We start from the raw sequence: 21,471 nt of genomic DNA, 5'->3' as shown, positions 1-21,471 counted from the left end.
GTTTATTGACAGGAAAAAAACCTTGTCTCATTACTAACTATCTATGTTGTGGATCCTGGAATCAGTTATAATGAAAATCTCAGTTTTACTTTCAAACTATATTTATTTTCTCAGAATAATTTTTTGGAGTTAAGATTTAGAAACTATGTGTTTCTTTCACTCTTAGAGGGCAGGATTAATCAAACTTGCCCTCTTGCCATTTGGGACCAGAGGTTCTCTTTTGGGGTGAGGGATACCCTGTGCCTTATAGGATTTTAGCAGCATGCCAACAGATTTCTTCCATCCCTGCAGCTGTGACATCCAGGTAAAATTGCCTCTAGCTGATGACTCCTGCTTTACTATGCCTGAGACACTTTTTACAAGTATCTCTGAGCTGTTCTGATGGTTTTGAGGAGCCATCTTGCCTTCAGTGTAACTGATATTGACATTGTGATGAACATGAGAGAGAATGTATTAGTTTTATCTTATTTATATAGTAGTGGGCACTTTTTTTCCTACTAGCTAATATAATAATAATAATAAACATTTTTGATAATTTATGTCCCAGACACTATGCTAAGCATTTGATATGATACACACTTTTTCATTTCAATCTCTTGATGTCCATGAGGTAGATACTATTGTTAATCCCATTTTCCAGATCAAAAAACTGGGGCCTAAGTGATAATGCTGTCATGGAACTAATAAATATTGGAGCCAGGATTCCACGTTTGTTCTCTTTGAGCATAGTTGTATTCTTAATCACTATTCTTTGATCTCTACTATGTTAGAATGAAGGGAAGGAGGGAATCTTACTTAAGACACTTTATCTTTCAAAAGTATAGAATAAAAATTTGAACACTAGAGTTCAGAGCAATCCTGCTTACTCATAACAACTCATAATTTTATAAACCATTAATTCAGCAGTTGCTTATCTCTTACCTAGTATAAACCACAAGAGCAAAAACAGAGATACCAGTAGATCAATCTCAGGACAGAGTCTTTTTCATAATTTTTTTCTTATTTTATTTTTTTGTAGCTATCTTGCCCACATCCAATCCAATGGCTTTTTTTTTAGTGACTTGCCTATAGTAAGCCTTCCCAAAGTCTTCAACTTAGCTTTCATAAAAGCAGTATTTATCTTTTATACTCATATTTCATCAACTTTCATAATAATTAAATTTCATAATTAAAATAATAAGTCAACTGCCATCGTCAGGTTTAGGAAGATATATCTGACTGTGTCAGCATGAAGTCCAGCTGTTGGGAGCATAAAATGTGTGTGGCACTAGAGATGGCCCACATATGCCAGTGGACATTCATAAGCATGGTGTTGGAGGAGCAGTGACCAGTGGTTAATCCAGGAGGATGGTCCAGAGGAGGCCAGTCACAGAGAGCAGCTGCTCTAATAGCTGTACTTGGGCCACATGACTTAGAAACTACCACTTGATCATTTGTCATAATATTGTCATATACCACAAATGATGACTGAATAATGCCCTACAAAGCAGAAATTAATTCCTTATAGTATAATTATGTTACAAGTTTATATGTTGTCTGCACTTTTTCTTACAATATAAAATATAAAGAAATAAAATGCTCCCACAATTTTTATTATACAACTTTGATTCACTGAAATTAATGCCCTAACCCATTTCCCCTGATTAGGACCTTAAATCAACTCTTCTTTTTGAAGGAGTACAGCAGTGTCAGATGGGCTTTACCCTCCAGTGCCACAGTGTAGCATTCCTGACCCAGCTGTCACCTCACTCTCTTCATCTCCAGTTTCCATTCTGCTGTTCAGTGCATTCCTGACTTCATTGTAGCTAAATCTCAAGGGAAAAATTTATTACTAATAACATTATAGCAACATTGTGTGTAAAACGTGATGATCATATTCACCTGATGAAGCTGCAGTTCCTTTAATATAAGATTATTATTTTACAGATTTAAACTGTAGAGTAATTTGACTCCAACATATTAGCCAGATCTATTGCTGGAAAAGTACTGGACCAGTAGAAGAAACTCATGGTTTGGACTTACAAAAGTTAGCAATATGGCACTGATGGCCATTTTTGCTAGTGTGTGTGGTCATACCAAGACTCACACAGGATGAAACAACAGTAGTAATAGAGCCAATGTTTATAATGTTATTACTTTGTGCTTTTTGTAGATCTCCTCACTTGATTCTCCTAGGACTCCAAAATGAACCTGTTCTTGTGAGCAAAGTTCAAGTGATGTGACCATGCCCTCCTTAGGGAGGCAAGGACTAAGCAATAGGATAGGATTCAAATTACCTGGTCATCTTCCTTTGAAGATATACATATTTTTCTCTTCAGTTTTTATTCATCACTATAATTAAAGTATCAAGGACATTTGTAAGTAGAAAATACTAAGTTGGGAGTAATTCAGTGTTGCCTGTAGATAGCATGACTTGTTGAGGAGGGGACTCTTCCTTATTCTCTGTTGTCCCCACAGAGTCTGAGGCATGTTTTGAATCCCATTCAGAGGTTGTCGTCCCCTGGCATGCAGGATCTCCTGGGCTGTGTTGGCAGTGGTGTTTGTTGAACCATGGTCAGTGGTGTTGACAGGCCCATCTCTATACCATGTGGGCCATGGCTCACAAAGTCAAGTTATTGAAGATGTGGTAGGGAAGGGCCTCTGCCTGCTGCCCAGTGGATGGAAGAAACTGCTGTTACAGTTGAAGCTCATCTATGAATATTTTCCACTCCTAAAAAAAGAGAAACTGATGCTTGCCCACTTAATTATTCTGATAACTCTAAGACACCAAATTCTGTTGTTCTTACTGTTCATTTCCCCCTATAACTCTATGTGGGGCAGTTTGCTGGGCCCTTGGATTACCAGTTTGAAGAGACAAGCTGGATTTCAGTTGCTACTATAAAGTTCAATTTTCTTTATTTACCTCTCACCCTATTGTAATCAGCCAACTTTAACATACTTTATAAGAATATTTCATGTAATTTCCTGTATACTAAAGTGACAGTTTTGGTAATTTTGCTATCAAGAACCATCCTTCAAATTCCAGTCTGTTAAATGAGCAGCATTATGCAGCTATTTTGTAAGTTCTAGTGAATTATTTTATAGTAACATCAGAACATCAGAAAGTAGAAGCAAAAAGAAAAATCGTCTAAATTGAGACCCTGAGAGCCACATTAGCTTCACAGTTCCTGGCTGAACCCTGTAATAGAGCAATTGACAACTAAAACCACAGCACTGTACAGTAGTTGTTATGAAATATACATTATGTTCCTAAAAGATAAAAAAAAGGACAAAAAAAAGATAAAGGTTTTTTTTTTTTCTCAAGCGTTTTTGTGCATATAAATACTTTATGGAAGAGGGAGGAACATCTGCAGATACAGTACCCTGGATAATTAATTTTGTCATTTGATGGTACAGGTGTGCTCTGTCAGGTTTCTTTGTGCTTATGCTAACAACTAGTCAGTGGCTTCAATTTCATTCTTGATGTGGAGTTAATTTTTTCATTGCTTCAAGTAGAGAAAAAAAAAATGAAGAAACCTCTCAGATGTTGCTAAGGCAACCTGAGCCCAGGTGTAGCCAGCAAGTCTTTTCAAGTTAGAACACCTTCCTAAAGTAGGCAGATCTGGTACACCACTCACCCAGTAGTCTGCCTGCTGTTAAGGCAAGAGCCATGATTCCCATTTCACAGATTCAGAAACTAAATTTTTGAGTGGCTAAGTCACTAGCTTGACATTTAATAGCTAAGAAGTCTTATTTCCATTTTAGATAGGAGGAAGCAGAAGCTTAGAGAGGTTAAACCTTATAAATAGAGGAGGCAGTGCCTTATGAAAAAAAAAGAAGGATGAAAACATCGGGGGACAATGTATAACTAAATACATTTTTTAAAAAATCTGTGCCTGTTTATGCTCCCCGCTCCCCTTTATTTTCCTAAAAAAAAAAAAAAATCCTTCTAGAATATAGCAAACTTTGGCTTGAGGAAAGTACTATAGATTGCCTTAGAGTTCAGAATTTTTTCAGGATATTTACCCCAAGATTAGTTTTCTGACAGGAGTAGTTTTATGTCCAGTTAAGTGGTGAGCTCCAGTCAACAAGTCTGAGCCATGTTGTGCTCTGTGCTCTTGAACTTAGCAGTTCATCCTGCCACAGTTAATAGTGAAAGATCTCATACATGTTTATAATATATTGTTTTAATGCACTTGTCTCTCATTTTTTTATTAAAATTACATAAACTATGTCTACTTCATTTATAGGTTATTAATTCTCTATTATATATTTCTTTGCAGGGAGATTTGGACACTAAACGTGTTTTTGAGAAGCTAACCTTAGGAATGGGTTCTGCTGCCATTTTTCTATGCACTCATGGCTTCCAGTGGCAAGCAGGCTATTAGGCATCCAGATTTTATATCTCCGTTCCTTTGAAAACAAACATACTCCCTTTCCTTAGCTGTGATCACCTAGTCTCTGCACCTTTAGCACACCCTGGAGGGTAAGGCATTCTCAGAACCTCAGCCTTGGTCGCTTGGAGGTTCCTGGGAGTGGTAACATGGACTGTGCTTTGAGCTGCTCTTCCATGTGTTGTACTTTAAAGTTAATATAGACCTCTAGAAGGCCACACCAGCATGGACACTTGACTTTATTCAAGGTCATCTTTTTAAGATGAAGTCATATGAAAATAGTTTGTTTTGCAATAAAACTTATGATGAAAACATTGCTCATGTAGAAAGTTCCATGTTAGAAATTTCTTTTAGAATTTGGTGCCAAAAATTATTTTCTAGCAGCTACCAAACACCTGACTTTCTGATGATAGGTATTTTTTTTTAACCACATCTACTGTTTTATCTCAACTCCTAGAACCAAGTTCAGTGCTCAGCTGTACAGCCTTCATCATAACATGTTTGCTTCAACATTCATCTTTTATTTTCCTGTTATCTGATTATCATGGTTTATATGTTCTTTATGATTAGTAACTTCAAAATTTTTTTATGAAAAAAAGATATGTAGTAGACATTTATATTCATATGAAATACCTCTGTTCCCAGGCTTTCTCCTCATCCACCTGATGGCTGTCCAGTTGGAATTTCTAAGGAATGTGCATAAATTGAGAGTCACCATTTTTCTCCCTTAATTACTCTCCTTCTGTAAATGCCTCCATTATCATTAGACACTTGGATGTGAAACATTGAAGCTTCAACAATCTCTTCCTCTTTACTATTCTCAGCCTCTTATCCCTTGGCAAGTCCTCTAGAGTCTACATATGAATTGCAGCTAACTTTTTTCTTGTGGTTGAACTGGTTGCAAGTTCTTCCTGGAAGGAAGGAAGGGAGATAAGGGTGTTGTACCTTCATGACTGCCAAAAATGAATGAATGCTGCAGCATGCCTGCGTGGTTTGGGGCACTGGTAAACAGAACTGACCCTGTGGGGCTTGCATTATAGTGGAGAGGAACAGTAAACACATCAGACAAAAGTGTAAGTGGGCTTGTTATAAAAAATAGTCCAGAGATACAAAAAGGAAGCTCCCTGCTAATTCCAGTAAATTCACTTGACTCCTTCTGTACTTACATCTTACATACAAATGCAAAATTATTATCCAGTTTTCTATTGATAAAAGTGCCTGATCCTGGTTCCCTAGTTTCACTTTCCAATACTACAAAGAAAGAGAAAGAAAAAGAAAAGTGAGGGAGGTGAATGAGAAGCTTTGAACATTATTATTTTTTTTTTTTCTGATTTAAAATGATTTCTTAAAATCCTTACAGTCTTTTTACTCTGTAACTTCATTTAGATATGTGGTAGAATTCCTTGATTTCTCCTTCACTTTTTCCTTTTATAGCTTCAATGTCTTTCTGTTTTTGTTCCATACTCAATTTTATCTTCTGGATGAGGAGTTGGTATGTAGCTTTGTACATTCCATTATTCAGTATTTTCACTAGATTTTATTTTTGTAGTCATATTTTTATCCCTCAAGAATTCAGTATTTTTGTTTTCCTATAGTTTTTCACAATCATTTTTCTTTATTGTAAAAACCTCTGTTTCTCTTTTGGTGTTAATTTAAAAACTTTTTTCTAAATTTTTTTCCCTTAAACAACATATATGTTCTTAATTATATATTCTGCTTTTTTTTTTTAATTGTTTCTCTTCTACACTATTGGTTTTTCCTAATTGTTGAGAGATCATGATTACCTTTATGACTAAAGCCTAGGTGCATTGATGTAGGTGATGTGGGTTCCCCTGCCACTCTGTGGAGCTCTTTCCCTAGATGGCCTCCCTAGCATGGGAAGGCTGAGGGCTGATGCTGGTGGAGTAGTATGACCTCTCTACAGGGAGGTGGCACTATGGGATGAGAGATCTATGAGCAAGGTGCAGGATAGAAACCCACCTGTTGGGGTATAAATTCTCATTTTTTCACGTGTACGGGTTGCAGGATCACATTGATTATATGGCCACATATATACATACAGCAATACAAGTGTCTATTTATTCTGCTGCCCTTCCTATCCCCCCCCCACCCCATTTGAATCAAATGTATGATATGTCAAGATCATTGTATTGTCATGAACAACTAAAAAAAAAAAAAAAAAAGAAACCCACCTGTTGGTCTGAGTTAAAAGGGCTGTTTTATGTTCCACTCCCGCATGGAGCTGAGATTCCTTCTGCCCCCTCATTAAGCGCACTGGAATAGGTTATTTCCCCTTCCTGTCTTATGCACCTGACAGGCTTGTGCCTATACTCCAGGGTTGTGAAGCCTTTGCAACCCCTCGTTCTCAAAGGTGCAGGCACTCTCCCAGCACTGAGTCCAGTAACCCTGGCACTCTGGGATGCTTTAGGAGGCATTAGTTCATTTTACAAATGAATGAATGTTTGGTGCTAAGGTGAAATACATTTATTGAGTTACAGAGCCTGGAAAGGAATAGTAAACAATTGAGACAAAATACATATAGCTTCAGGTATGATCAGTGAGGATCTTATGTGCATATGGCCTTCCTGAATAGCATCTTGCAGATTTCTGAAGGAAATGAGACCACAGGTAAGTCTTCATGTGGTCATGGTGGTTTTGTGGAAATTAACCAAGACCACCAATTAATTGCCATAGACACAAAATGCCATTACTGGGACTGATTTTTACCATTGTAAACTTTAGCAGACACAACTGATGGTAGGTTTAAGATTGCAGAATGTATAGCATTCTCTTGACTATTTTGAATATTTACATGTTTTAATTTCGAACCTTTGTTATAGGCTAAAAATTTTCATTTGATAGTTAAATTAAATTTTTAAAAGATAGTTGTTAGCCTTAGACTAATGCTGGTCAGAAAAGAAAACAAACTCTCGTGGATCTGCTAATCTTAATTTTCCCTGTATAAAATAGGGTTTTCCTTTTGTTTTTGAGGTACTAGGGATAGAATACAGGCCTTGCATCTGTTAGGCAAGCATTCTACCTGTAAACTACACTGTCAGCCCTTTTTATTCTTTATTTTGAGACAGAATCTCACTAACTTGCATTCCTCCTGCCTCATCCCCTCTACCTTGGATTACAGACATGTGCCACTGTGCCAAACTTCTCGATTTTTTTTCCTTTAACCATTTAAAAACAGAATTTATTATCGTCAGTATAACTTCATAATAAAATTTACCTGTTATTGTCAAGATAGAAGTCTGTTTGGGACTGCTAAGAAAAATGCTGTGTTAAACCCCCAAATTCCATGCAGTTTTGCAAGTAGATCACCCCACATTTTAGTAGTTACCAGTATAAAGAAGAATTTCAACCTCAAGAGTCATACACACTCTGTAAGTGCAGGCAATTACTCTTACACAACAATAATTATAAGTTTCATACAGTGCTTTGGGACAGAAGTCTGGCATGTGGCCAATCCTCTTTGTAAATGTCCCCATCCATTACTCTGACCTGCTTTTGATTATGATGCAAAGTCATAGGCTACTTAGTTCTCATGGACCTCCACCCTTATAATTAGGATAACCCCTTTGGGAACCAGAGACTGGAAATCTCTGAGTGGTGCTCTTCCTGAAAACATTTATTCTTTAAGCGGTTATTCTTTTACTACCTTCACTTTGGCAAACCTAGAGTTCATTTTAAAAGCAGAATACTTATTATTTTGTTTATTTAATTCTCCTAACTTTTAAGTTATATTCTCTTTCTAACATAGTTAATAGTCATCATAAGATGTAATAAGTTTTACAAAACCAAAACATTTGAACTGTGTGAACCCAACAAGCAGAGAGAAATAGTTTCATAGAAACTCATGCTATGATGAGTGGTCTAGTTTCCAAATTCTCTGTGTAATGGAAATATTAAGGGTCAGAGTTCATGTCTATGAACTTCTAGCTTCCCAAGTAGGCTGTTTTTACAAAGCACGTTAAAACTGGTGAAATAGCTTTAATTCAGGTAAGGTCCATTCTTTGGTCTGCTGACACATAGTGAGGCTCAAGTCTGCTTGTTATTTGTAGAAAACATCCCTTTTCTGCAGTGATTTGTGTCTTTTCCAGAGAAAATTGAAGAGTTTTTTATTTTCCCTTCTGTATAGTCAGGGTAACTCTAAGATTAGAATGTGAATATTTTTGTGACTTTAGCATATATTGCCATTCTGCTTTCTAAAATGGTTGGTCCTGATCCACATTGCCGCCTTCATGTACGAATATATTACAGCTTCATCCCAGGGCTGATGTTCCTTGTTTTTCCATTTCAGAAAAGTTGTTTCTAATTCTGTTAGGCATGAGATAGTAACTAAGCTTTGTTGGCATCGTGCTTCTTTGCTTTGGGTTTATAATGCTTATTTTCCCTATTTAAAAATTTAATAATCATACAGAAGTATGTTAACCCATAAATTATAATTGTATAAATTATTTATTAAAAATTAAAATGTATTTTTATGTTCATGATCACTCTCAGTCTAGATTAAGCTGGTGTCCCTAGGGAAATGTACAACTAAAATATTAATACACAGCCTACAGATATCATGAAAACCAGTATGAACAATCCAAAATTGCTGGTTGAAAGCCTCTAACTCTGTGACTCTATTATCCTTTTCTCCTTTACAGTAAAATGCTGGGCTTAATCTTTTTCCGCCTGTGTGCAGAGGTGATTTGACTATCATATTTAAATCAGTGGAGCTTTGACCTATTCACTATTTCTCATCTTCAAGATTGTAAAAATTTTGTTATTATTAATATATCAGCCAAAAATACAGGTATTAATGTGGAATCCTAGTGATGGCAAAAGTATTTATCAGCTATACCAGTGGAACTAACATACCTGATGACTGCCTGGAAATGCTGTTTTGGAAATACTAGCTAGCACTGTCTTTTCAATTAAAACAAAGTGTGGTCATGTATGAGGCCCTGGGTTCAGTTCTCAGCAACACACACACACACACTATATTTGCACAAATAGGTACATAGATAGCACTCTTTATATTATCCCTTTTAAAATTCAAAACCTAGAACTTATAGAACTCCAGGTTAAATACACGCTGAGGTATTGAGTAGAGCATTGAAAGTGGAGGAGGAATCAGTCATGTATGGATGTGTTGTTGGTACCTTTGTCCCTTAACACAGGAAAACCTTGGCTGTATGGCATATCAGGGAATAAAACATTGTATGTGATCTGACTAGATAAATAGCCTATCCCTTCAGGCATCAAATTTTAACTAGTTTTTATTCTTAATAAGATTTTAGAAACTTCTGGGAATGTAATGCTATATATAATGGCTAAGAAAAAGAGCTTTGAAGTCAGTTGTGTTTCAGTTGTGGTATATATTACTCATGACTTGTCCTCTCTAAACCATAGTTGCCATATCTGTAAAAAAGAAATATCTATATTTTCATGGTTACTTGGTAAAGTGACTTGCTTACCTTTGCTGTACTGTATCATTCGAACATAGTGATTGCAGTATTGGTATTGGGCACTCTGGTGGGCCAGCTCTAAATCACTGTATTTGGCAGTGTGATATCAATATTTCAGTCCATTCAGTAGCAGCTTTAGCCAACCTCCTTGAGTCTTCTGTTTCTCCTCACTTTCCCATTTCTTCCTCTTACTTTCCTCATCCTGAAAAGTACAAGGAAACAGTTTCTCTTCCTTTTTCTCACTCCACTCATCCATAACTCCCTGTTCTTGTTCCCCTTCCCTTCTGATTTTCCCAAATCAGAAAGAAAGAGCTGAATGTGGTTGGAAGGGCTCCCTGCAGCTGATGACTAGCTCAACTAGACAAAATAGAGGTAGATGGTTGGTAGGGAAAAAATAAAATATGCTGCATCAAGGAGCAAATATAGAAGTGCTGCCCAGAGGCCAGGAGGCTGTGAGGGGGGTACTGCCTTCCAGTGAAGCTGAAGGACAGGCAGAGCCAAGAGTTGCCAGAAGGTCCAGGCTGAGGATGTCAACTCTAACACCTTTGTCTTGAGATCAAAGTCTAAAAATTCTTAAAATTCAATTTAAGGTGACTTGCTGAACTATTCTCTACTGGATGGCAAAATGCTACATTATATTTTGAATTGGATAAATTTGTGTTCACATAGAAAAGGTTCTTTTTGTTTTTGTTTTTTCTCTTTATCCATAATTCTTAGAAGCAGAAAAATAGTTAGTGAACCAAAACTCAACTTTTATTATAAAAACAATTTTTAAGTCAAGTTGACTTTTGAACAAGTAGAGTCTAATCATGATAGTAGTGAGTTCAACACTGGAAACTGGACCAAAATCTTCATCTATACCAGTAGAACTAACATACACGATGACTGCCTGGAAATGCTGTTTTGGAAATACTAGCTAGCACTGTCTTTTCAATTAAAACGAGGTGTGGTCATGCATGAGGTCCTCGGTTCAGTTCTCAGCAACACACACACACACACACACCCAATATCTGCACAAATAGGTACATAAGTTAAAAGAGATCTTTCCACCATTATCAAACTAGAGATGGGTTTATCTGAAGATAGAGTTTAAACAATATGTTTGAAGTTAGTTTATAATTATCTCATTACCATTCCCCCAACTCAGAATTTACTACTTCAGTAGCTAGGAAAAATTGCACAAAAATATACTCAGGTTTTGATAATGACACACATGCATACACAAAGTTTGAATGATAATTTATTAGTAACAAAATATCCTTCATTTTTAGACTTTAATTTAATATTTAAGTTTATTATATATTGGGTTTATTTTTTAAATCACATTGTTTTTATCTGCCATGTAATAATGAAATGATTATTTAATAATTATATTTTCATCAATTTATATATTTTGTTTTGTAATGATTCTGTATTTTTGTATTTGTGGCGTATTAAATATTTGGATTCACTATTTTATTAACTCTTAACACTTTTAAATCAAGTATTAGTGTTACCCTTTCATTTGCACCAGTGTCCTTAAGGGGTCCTTCAGATGAAACCTAAAAGTTGAGAGGATTTAGTCAAAAGAAGAAGTGTTGTGGCAAGAATGTTCCAGGCAGTTTTTCAGGTGGAAAAAGAGTACAGTAAGTTTTCACAACTGAAAGACAAGTTGGTGCTCGGAGTTTGAAAGGATGAGCAAAAGGTTTGAGTTGAGAATGGCCAAGAGGTCATGAGCAGGTTTAGGGAGCCATGGAAAGTCTGAGACTCTTCAGGAAGCCAGAGGTGGACTTTAAGTGTAGCCGTGGTCAGTCAGATTTGCATTTTAGATGAATCATTGTACTGCTCTGTGAAGTTGGATAAAGACAACCAATTATTACACTCAGGAAAATATCCTAAGTCATAGGCAGTAGGGGGAAAAGTGGACCAATTTGAGAGATATTTAGGAACTAGCATTCACAGGGCATGGCAGTGGGTCTAGCCAGAGCACTGGTGAATTTGGTAGCAGTTGCTGACATGGGGCCTGCATGAAGGGTTGTACTGGGTATGTTTATGTGGGAGGTGATGCATTCTCTTTTGCAGATTCCCATGGGACAGAGAGTTTTCTGTTAGGTGAATGTAGAGACCTAGGCCTTAAGACAAGTCTGGAGCGGACATGGAGACTTACAGATGTTGTCAATGGTGGGATGGAAGTGAAGTCTCTGAGTGGATGGATATTCAAGGTGAAAGGGAAAGAAAACAGCAGGAGTAGCCTAGAGTGGTACAAGGAAAGTCAGAAGCAGGTGATGCCATAGAAAGGAGAAAGAAGAGTGCTCCTAGGAAAAAATGACTGATTATCTGCTCTAGATGCTCTGGAGAGTTTGCGTTAAGGTAAGAACAAAAGTACCATTTGCTTTAAGGTAGTCATTGGCGACCCAGATAGTGGAAATCAGATTTTAACAATTCTAATGTGAGAAATTAGGCAGGTTTTTCAAGTTTTCAATGGAAGAAAGAACCAAAGCCCTTGGGTTCAGTGGCTTTACTGAGTACTTTTTGTGCTCACTACATGGGAACCATTGGTAATGCCCAAAGCCCTGACTAAAATACTGACAAAAACCTTCCCTTAGACAAGGAGCACACAGAGTGTAGCTTACTAAAATGGTAGAATATGGGGGAAAAAACACAAATTTCTTCTAAGAAATTATGGTAGAGTATTTAGCTATGGCATAGTAAACAACCCAGCAGGCCCTCTCTGTTCAGTGTTATCTCCTCCAATTTACCCTGGCTTATCCAGCCAACTTACCCTGGCTCCTTTTCATTCTCCATTCACCTATCATGCTGGAGCCAGGGTAAACTGCGTAAAAACGATGAAGGGGACTTTAACCTGATGGTGATGGGAATGTGCAAGGAGAGAGGGAGGCAGTGAAGAGAGAGGGTGACCAAGGAATTGGCATTCCTGGAAAGGTGGAACAAGAAAGATATCAGGAGCTAGATCTTGGATTGGAGGGAAAAGGAAGCAGAGTCAGGCTGCAGATAAATTTGTGAGTGGTGATAAAGGAGGAGGAAGTATTTTGTGAAATAGACAGCATTGTCATTGGCTGAGATTGAGGAGGTAGGTGATGGGGAGGCTAATGAGAACAGAGGATGTGTAAAGCATTAGCACTGAGGGAGCGGAAAGGAAGCTGACCAGGGAAAGCTTGAGGAGAGGACTAGGACGAGTTGAGGTTTTCCGTGAAGAGTTAATAGTGGCCCTGTGTCTCCACCTGCCCTTCTTGAGGTACATGGGGTATATTTAAAGAGTTTCTAGAGTTGGTTGTGACTGATCTGTAAAGTGCAAGGAGCAGATTATAATGAATGCAACTCACGCTCATCTTTGACACATCTGCTGTTGTCCTGTAGTGCAGTGTTAAAACATCCTCTGAGAGTATTGAAGTGTGTTAATGGAAGCTCTTTGCTCCTTCAGTAAGTGGCCCCAGATTGCTGTCTTGTTTTTCTTTAAGTTCTTGTCCGCTTTTTTATACTATTTCTGTCTCCTCCCTTTCTGTTTTCTTCCTTGTTGTCAGTTGTTCTATCACATTGCTGTCTGCATGCAAGTCTGTATCAGCCCTACACCCTGGACTTTGTCAACATCTGGAGTTATCACACCTCTGAAATAAAGCAGTGGGCTTGAAGACCAGACAAGCAAGCTTATTAGAATTGTGTGCAAAGTAAGAGTAAATAACCTCTGAGTGTGATTCTCATGTGCTGTGCTTTGAAGGGTGTACATGAATGTTTGTACATGAATTCTGTGACATTTATTGGGTTGTTTCTCAGTTGTCCATAACGAGACGTTTGTTGCCTGTATTCCCATTGTGTGTTTTTCTTATTTTGAATTTCCATGGATTATAATATTCTTAAAGAGCCCTCAATATTTATGATTTTTTTCTTGTAATTGTGCTTTAGTATTTATACTTTTATACATTATCTAAACTTTAAAACCACATGATTAGATGTGTTATGCTATAATTTTTAATTATTCACATGGATTTTCAAATACTTATATATTTTGTATGGAAATAACATGAATTTTCAAATAGTTGTGCATTTTGTATGCAAATAATGTACCATTTCACAAGTTGGTCATTTAGTCATTTCACGTGTAAAGGAACAATGTAAAGAAAATATTTTGGAGGTTTGAAGAAAAAGTTATCTACTCTCACTTTTCATATATTTCTGTGTTGTATGGATTTTCTCATCTGTGAACATCTCATATACATAGCAACAAATTTGATTTTTAAAAGAATCTTATATATTTAGGTGCCCAGTAAATATCAACTCAACATTTTTTATAAATTAATTTAATTTTGATCCCCACCTTTCTTCTTGTCAGATGAAAAGTAAATTTGACACCAGTCATGTGGAGACTTTTCCCTGCTCCCAAGGATGTGCCTAGGGTTGGGTTGTTGGGCAGTTGTGTACACTGATGAAAGGCCCCAGACTCATCATCACCTGTTCACTCTGGTTGCCTAGGAGTTGCCTGTTCAACCAGCCCACACAAGCCCTTGGGTTCAGTGGCTTTGTTGAGTACCTTTTGTGCTCACTACATGGGAATCATTGGTAATGCCCAGAGCCCTGTATTCAGGCTTCTGCCTCCCTGGGGCACTCAGAAGCTCAGTTACTCCATCAGACATCTTGTTCCTCTCTCCAAACTGGGGACATATTTTTAATCTGGGGGAAATCTTGCTCTCCTCAAACTCTACTCCCAATAATTAAAAAAAAAAAAAAAAAATTAGTGAAAACTAAAATACTGACAAAAACCTTCCCTAATCAAGGAGCACACAGAGTGTAGCTTACTAAAATGGTAGAATATGGGGAAAAAAACACAAATTTCTTCTAAGAAATTATGGTAGAGTATTTAGCTATGGCATAGTAAACAACCCAGCAAGCCCTCTCTATTCAGTGTTACCTCCTCCAGAATGAAACCTATGTAGCCTTAATTTTTTAAAACTCATTGAAGGACACCTATTAAGTGTGCTTACATTTTATTGATAGAGTAATTTCTGAGTGGCGATAGTAAATACTGAGCAGAATCTAATATTTGCAAGTGTTAAGTAAATTTTCTGACTTGGTTTTGTCTTATTTTACCTAAGAACACTGGAACTATTTTGGGGCCGATGAGAATCTTGGTCCAGTTGCTGTGAGCATACGAAGGGAAAAACCAGAAGAAATGAAGGAAAATGGATCTCCATACAACTACCGAATGATCTTTCGAACTAGTGAGGTAAGTTCTAGATAAGAAAGACTTGAAGCTTAATTGAAGTAGGAAAAAGTAAAGTAGTAGCAGTTGCAGAGCAATAGCAGATTCAATAGCACAAGGTCACAGTGTCCTTGGAGCAAGCAAGGCTCCTCCTGTCTTCACACTGGTGGCAATGGAGGCAGGCCAGGTGGGTAGTTCTGGGTCCATTCTGCATTCTAGCTCTGGATAGATGCAGTAGATGACAGGCAGTTCTGATTCAGAGAAAGATCTGTCTGTGAAGTGTCACCTAAGGGATCGGAGCCTTCAGAATCACAACTGGGAGTTGCATAATCCCACTCAGGACAGCTGGAAAGCACCAGCCAACTTGAGAAATGGGCATGCTGGTGGAGAAGAGCGGGTTACCTGAGACTTAGCTCAGTTGTCCAGGTTATGGCAGAGGACATTTTTTGAGCCAAGAAGAGCAAAGGGAACTTTATTTCTCCTACCCTCACTTTGCTGCACCTTGGACAAACACTGTATAAGCCTATAACACAGTTGGAACCATAGACTCTCCATTTGTGGGTTGAACAGGCTCTTTTAGAGTCTAAATACACATAATATATGGGTTTTCATCTTAAAATGAAACTCTAGTTAAAAAAAAAAAGAAAAGCAAAACTAAAATAGCCAACAAAGCTTTTTAAAATTGTGAACAAGTTTGGGATCATGGGATCTTTTATTTATTTATTTTTCCCCTAAACATTGGTATTATTGTCCCAGTTATCAGTGTGTTTCCTCTCAGCTTTAATCCTAAATTCTCTTTAAGATCATTCTTATGCATTAATGCCTAATACACCCTTGAGGTATCTAGAAAATAATGGTTTTGAAACTGGTTTAAATAGTACATTTGTTTTCATTTCCCCTATTGAATCAAGGGTAGTTTCAGGAGTTGGCTTCACTTAGTAATTGTTCCTAAGCTTGAACTCTGGGGAAATTAAAAATAGGGATTTTAACAACAACACTTTAAATCTAATGTGGTGTTTACAGCGGCCAGGGAGAAATGAAGAGCTGTCCCTTCCCACTTTCAAAGCTGCTGGTTTAGCCATGTGCCACCTCTATGGAGTGTCCTGTGTTGGCAGGTAGACACAGGCAGCTGCCCTTGTCCAGCTTCCCAGATCCACAAGATTTCTGTGAATACCCTCATCTTACTTCCAAATGTTTTCGTCCTTTCTGTTGTATCTTTTTCCCCCTCCCAGGGCTATTTTATTTTAACCCCATCATTTGCTTCCTTTTTGTTGGTATTTTTATCCATTATCCAAAGCTTCTTGCCACTGTCCTATCCCATCCTTCCTGCAGAGTACTGGAGTTTCCTCGGGGCCCTTTCTTTCTCAGACCCTGTCTCTGGCTTCTGCTGGTCACTCTTCAACATCTTGACTCAGCTGTGTCCTGAGAACCACTCTTGTCTTTCCCTCCTATTCTCTCACCTCTTCCCACTTGGCTCCTGACTCCTCCCTCTGGTTTATGGTCACAGGGTTAGCCTTTTTGTTCTTTTCCTTGGTCCTTTTCCTTCACCTTTCTTGTTGTAAGTGCCCGTGTCAAATGCTGTTCACAACACTGGGGCTAGCCAGGTGCTGTGGCACACGCTTACATATTCCTAGTGACCCAGGAGGATGAGGCTGGCAGTGGGCAATCTCAATACCAGCCTGGGCTTAGTGAGACCCTGTTTCAAAACTAAAAAGAAAAAGGGGTTGGGAATGTGGCTCAATGGCAGAAAGTTCTAGGGTTCAGTTCCTAGTGCCTCAAAACCAATCATCCAACAAAATATACCATGGCCATTTGTTGTTAAAGATTGATGTTCAGTTCCTGGTAACCTGGGGATTGTAGTTGTTCAGATCAGAAACCTTGAAGTCACATTTTGACTCTTCTCCCTTCCTCCTGCCCCCGAATCTGTTCTTTAAGCAATCTTTGTCCATTGTCTTCAAAATACTGCAAGTCTAGATCTCAACCATTCTCACCCCCAAACCTGGACCTTGCTCTGAGAACTCCTTTCCCTGCCTCTGCCCTGAACCTGGGCTTCCTTTTAGCTCAGAGGGAATCTCTTTGAAATGTAATCCATATCTGCCCCATCCTCCTTCAAAATCCCTTCAAAGTTCTCCATATCCTCCTGAGTAAAAGCCAGAGTCCTTGATAGCTCAGTGACCTGGCATATCTACTTCCCAGCTGTCTCTGCCACCTCATCTCAGGATCTCCCATAACTCCTACTGCTCAGTCTCTTGCAGCCACAGAGGCCTCCTTCCCCTCTAGGTGACCTCAGGATACCTGTGCCTCTGGACTTCAGTACTCCCTATTCTTCCCTCTGACAACATCTTCCCCATGTCCTTCCCACTGGCCTTCTCTGATACATCAGAGGGACCTTCCTCCACATCGGAGTCTAAAATTTCTATTCCCTCCCCATTTATGACATTTTTGTTGTTGTTGTCTGGTTTGGTTTTGATGATCCCAGTTGAACTCAGAGCCTCACACATGCTAGGCAAGTGATGTACCATTGAGTCCCACCCCAACCCCATTTTAAATTTGATTCCATGCTTTATGTTTCAGTAACTCTTAACACTATCTTACATATTGTGCTTTTAAATTTTGTTTGCTTACTTAATTGTAAGCCCTGTGAGGGTGGAAACTTTTATCTGAGTTGTTCTTTACTATACGCCTAATGCCTAAAGTAGTCCTTTCAAGAGACTGGGGGTGAAGAATCATAGTCGAACACTTGTCTAGCATGTGCATGGCCTTGGGTTCCATCCCAGAATCTCAAGAGAAGAAAAATTATAATAAAATTAAACTGTCCTTTCTCTCTTTTCTCCTCCCTTCTTCCCTTTCTCCCCCTCTTCTCTTTTCTCCTTTTTTTCTTTTCTCCCTCCCTCCAGCATTTATTTCCTCTAGTGTTTATTTAATTGATCACCACTAACTTATCTATAATCTTTTGCTTTCCAAGAAAAATAATCCTTATATATGGTTCAATTTTAATGCCTGTATAAGACTTGCTATAGAGGTGAAATTGCTAATGCCCGTTGGTAGAGGTATTTTTAAATGTTGGTCCTGCCCACGCTCCTGGACCTTGTGGTTCAGTCAGTTCACTTGTTTTACTGAAGCAAGTTTATTAGATGTACAACAAAATAACACTTAACTTTATATTAGGGACTTCCCAAGCCAATCAGTATATTGAAAAAAAAAAAAGAAAAGAAAACACGGTCATGGCATTGACATTGGCACTCCCATGGCTTTAGTGAATGGCATCCATGTAACAGAGACAGAAGCCAATCTCTTTCATCTCAGTAGAAGTCAGTCATTGCAAAACATCAACAAAAAAGTCCTTCCATTAATTTGTAGATATAGTGGTTTGTGAACAGTCTTCTGGCATATGAGTATTTTTAAACTCAGAAGCTCAAAGATTTTTATGAAGACTCTTCTCCTTGTTTCTGGAAGCCATTAATGAAAATATCAGTACATAGTGCCAGTGAGTCAGATGTAAAAATGAGTCATTCTTTCCTCATCTTCTTTGACTTTAAAGTTAGCCTTTGTCTTTCTGTTGTGCAGGATGCAATGATGTGCATTTCTGGTCTTGGCTTCTAAATTGAAAATGCTCCCAGTCTTTGTGGTCCTCTATCCAGGCATGTATTATCTCATGAAGGGGAGAACCCAATAGTTACTGAGTTGTTCACCCATTGCCCATAATTTATAAAACAAAAACACTTTCTGTCAAATGAGATAGTATGTAAATGATGATTTTTCTATGCGTTATTTGAAATCATTTAAGGGTAGAAGATCCTCATTAAATAAATATATTGCAAATACCTCCAGTACCATTTCTTCTGTTGAGAGTAAGATACTGATACATTTTGTTTTCCCTAACCTCTATCTCTCTTCCCTCCATCAGTTGGCAGATGTTACAGATTTTACTTCCTGGCCTTGCTTCCTTTGGATTTCCTTTTCCCTGCTAATCTTATATCATGCCTTCTTTGCCTGTTACCTAAAGACTTTTAACTTCCTAACTGTATTCTCTGCTTCCAGTTTCTTCCTCTCATATCTCATTTGCCAATTTAGTTTCTGAAATTATATATTGTTTTCCCCATCTGAATGTGTCCTGTGATCACACAGGAGAGTGATGAGGTGCACATCCCTCAGTCAGCCTCAGGGTCTTCTGCTGTGGGTCCTGGCTCCCCCCAGCTCACAGCTCCATCATCACTCCTCCCTGGTTCTTTCTGGTCCAGCTGTAGCAATCACTCCTTCTTCTTTCACCCTGGTTTTTCCTATCTCTATACCTTTGCTCATCTTATCTGATATTTTCTTTTTGTAGAAATTGTTCCTTTATTCTACAATCCCTTTCTAATGCCATTCCTTCTGCCAGGGCCTTCCATTATTCCCTGAGCCACTATGGTGCCTCCTGTGCCTCTGGCCTCGTAGGACTTGGTCTCCTTATACTTTTCTGAGTAAACACCTCTCTCCCTGGTCGCACTTGTGTATTTCTCATCTCTCACCCTCTTCCGCGCCACACACTTTCCTTCATAAGTACTCCTCTGTCAGCTTTGTGATTGCAGTAGAATGTCTTACAACCTACACATTTACTGGGTATTTGTTCAGTTTGGTGCATTTCTTATGCCATCAAACAGTATTTATATTATGGCAACAATTTTGCCATGTGAAAATTTTTGGAAATTAAGAGCATGTCAGGCTTCATGTCTAGTTAACTTGCTCCAGCAAATCATCATTATGTAAAGAGATGTCTTTGCTTCTATTTTATAATAGAAGATATTTTAAGAAAGAAGGGAAAACATAAAGCAATTTCCAGTGCTGTACTGCTGTACTATAATCATTGTCCTATTATAGCAGCATTTGGAGATGTGAACAGTTTATGCTTGTCAACAAAGCATTATGAAACTTAAAACTTTATCCTGGCATTTACCTTTTATAATTCAAAAGTGCAACATTCAAATTCTATGCATTTTTTCTTCAGATGTCTCTCTGGGGTATCTCCTTAACTTCTTTGTTAGCATGCTTTGTGGCATTGTATGGCCATATAGAAATCTTGCTCTTACTGACTTTTTAAAAAAATATTTTTTTTTAGTTTTAAGTGGACATAATATCTTTATTTTACATTTATGTGGTGCTGAGGATCGAATTAAGTGCCTCAAGCATGCTAGGCAAACGCTCTACCACTGAGCCATAACCCCAGCCCTCTTACTGACTTTTTAAGGGAATGTTTTATGTGCCACTTACCTAAATATCCTTGGAATACTTTATCATGAATTCCTGTGAACTTGTGTTGGTCTTTTGAAAATATTGACCAAATTTTTTATGTGTAAAGTTTGTTATCTCACTCTTCACAATCTTTGTTCCTCATTGGTTCAATCAACAAAAGTCATTTCCCAGCTCAGTAAGGAGCCTGCAAGATAGGCCTCCAGAGCATGTGACCTATTCAACAATTTCATGCCCCCTGAGAGGCCTCACTGTGCCACCTGTCTCTCTTTCAGCTCATGACACTGAGAGGTTCTGTCTTAGAAGATGCTATTCCTTCAACAGCAAAGCACTCGACGGCTAGAGGGCTTCCTTTGAAAGAAGTGCTGGAGCACGTGATCCCCGAGCTCAATGTCCAATGCCTGCGGTTGGCCTTCAACACTCCCAAAGTCACAGAGCAGCTCATGAAGCTGGATGAACAAGGGGTGAGTGGCTTTCAGTAGAGCACATTCTTGCTGCTTGGCTTCTAGGATACAGGATTTAGTATTTCTTTTTTGGTAGAGAAAACTGATACCACTTATTAATAAGGATTCTAATTTTCTGTTTTCTTAACTTCTGGAACATTGGTCCTCCAATGAAATTTTCAGTGCCAGAACTGAAACTGTGTTCTTAAACTATGTTCATCTCTCTTGATACTCTTCTATACATGTAGTAGATTTTTCAAATATCTGGGAGTAAGTTGTAGCAATAATAATAGTAACAATAAGCATAATTATGTTATTACATTATAATAATTAGTACAGTAATAATAGGGGCTAACACTAATGAGCATATTCATCAGGCTTTGTTCTAAGTACCTTAAATGTTATCCCATATAATCTCCCAACCTCAAGAGTATGTGCTGTTATTACCTGTTTCAAAGATAAGAAATCTGGGGCACAGAGAGATTACATAATAAATCAAATTTCTCAGAGTTAATAAGTTGTGGAGCCAGGGATTAGTCGTCTGCCTCGGAGCCTAAGTTGTTAGTCGCTCTGTCCCACCATTCTAAAAAATTAGACTTTAAAACCATTAGTAACACCAAAAATAAATTTTAGCCAAGATTTATAAACATAAAATTTTAAAATTTGGGGCCCAATAAATACCACAGACTTAAAATGCTTATGATTCACTTCCTTAATACTTCACATTCCAAAATGTAGAGGTCCTTTTGAGGTTAATGCATGATAGGATAATC

At 38.0% G+C, this 21,471-nt stretch overlaps 1 protein-coding gene across 9 annotated transcripts in view; it reads left to right on the top strand.

Annotated features, from left to right (window-relative positions):
* Sipa1l1 (signal induced proliferation associated 1 like 1) overlaps positions 1-21,471 on the top strand; it is a 364,872-nt gene that overhangs the window by 230,250 nt on the left and 113,151 nt on the right. For all 9 annotated transcript variants that reach the window (XM_071607707.1, XM_071607706.1, XM_071607705.1 and 6 more), the window contains 2 exons: positions 14,923-15,053; positions 20,531-20,719. In XM_071607707.1, the coding sequence (XP_071463808.1) occupies positions 14,923-15,053; positions 20,531-20,719 (320 nt within the window). The remainder of the gene's footprint in view (positions 1-14,922; positions 15,054-20,530; positions 20,720-21,471) is intronic.

This window comes from Marmota flaviventris, chromosome 2, assembly GCF_047511675.1.
Source record: "Marmota flaviventris isolate mMarFla1 chromosome 2, mMarFla1.hap1, whole genome shotgun sequence".
Lineage (NCBI taxonomy): Eukaryota > Metazoa > Chordata > Mammalia > Rodentia > Sciuridae > Marmota > Marmota flaviventris.
The sequence above is the reverse complement of the archived record's forward strand: the minus strand, read 5'-3'. Positions and strand labels throughout refer to the sequence as shown.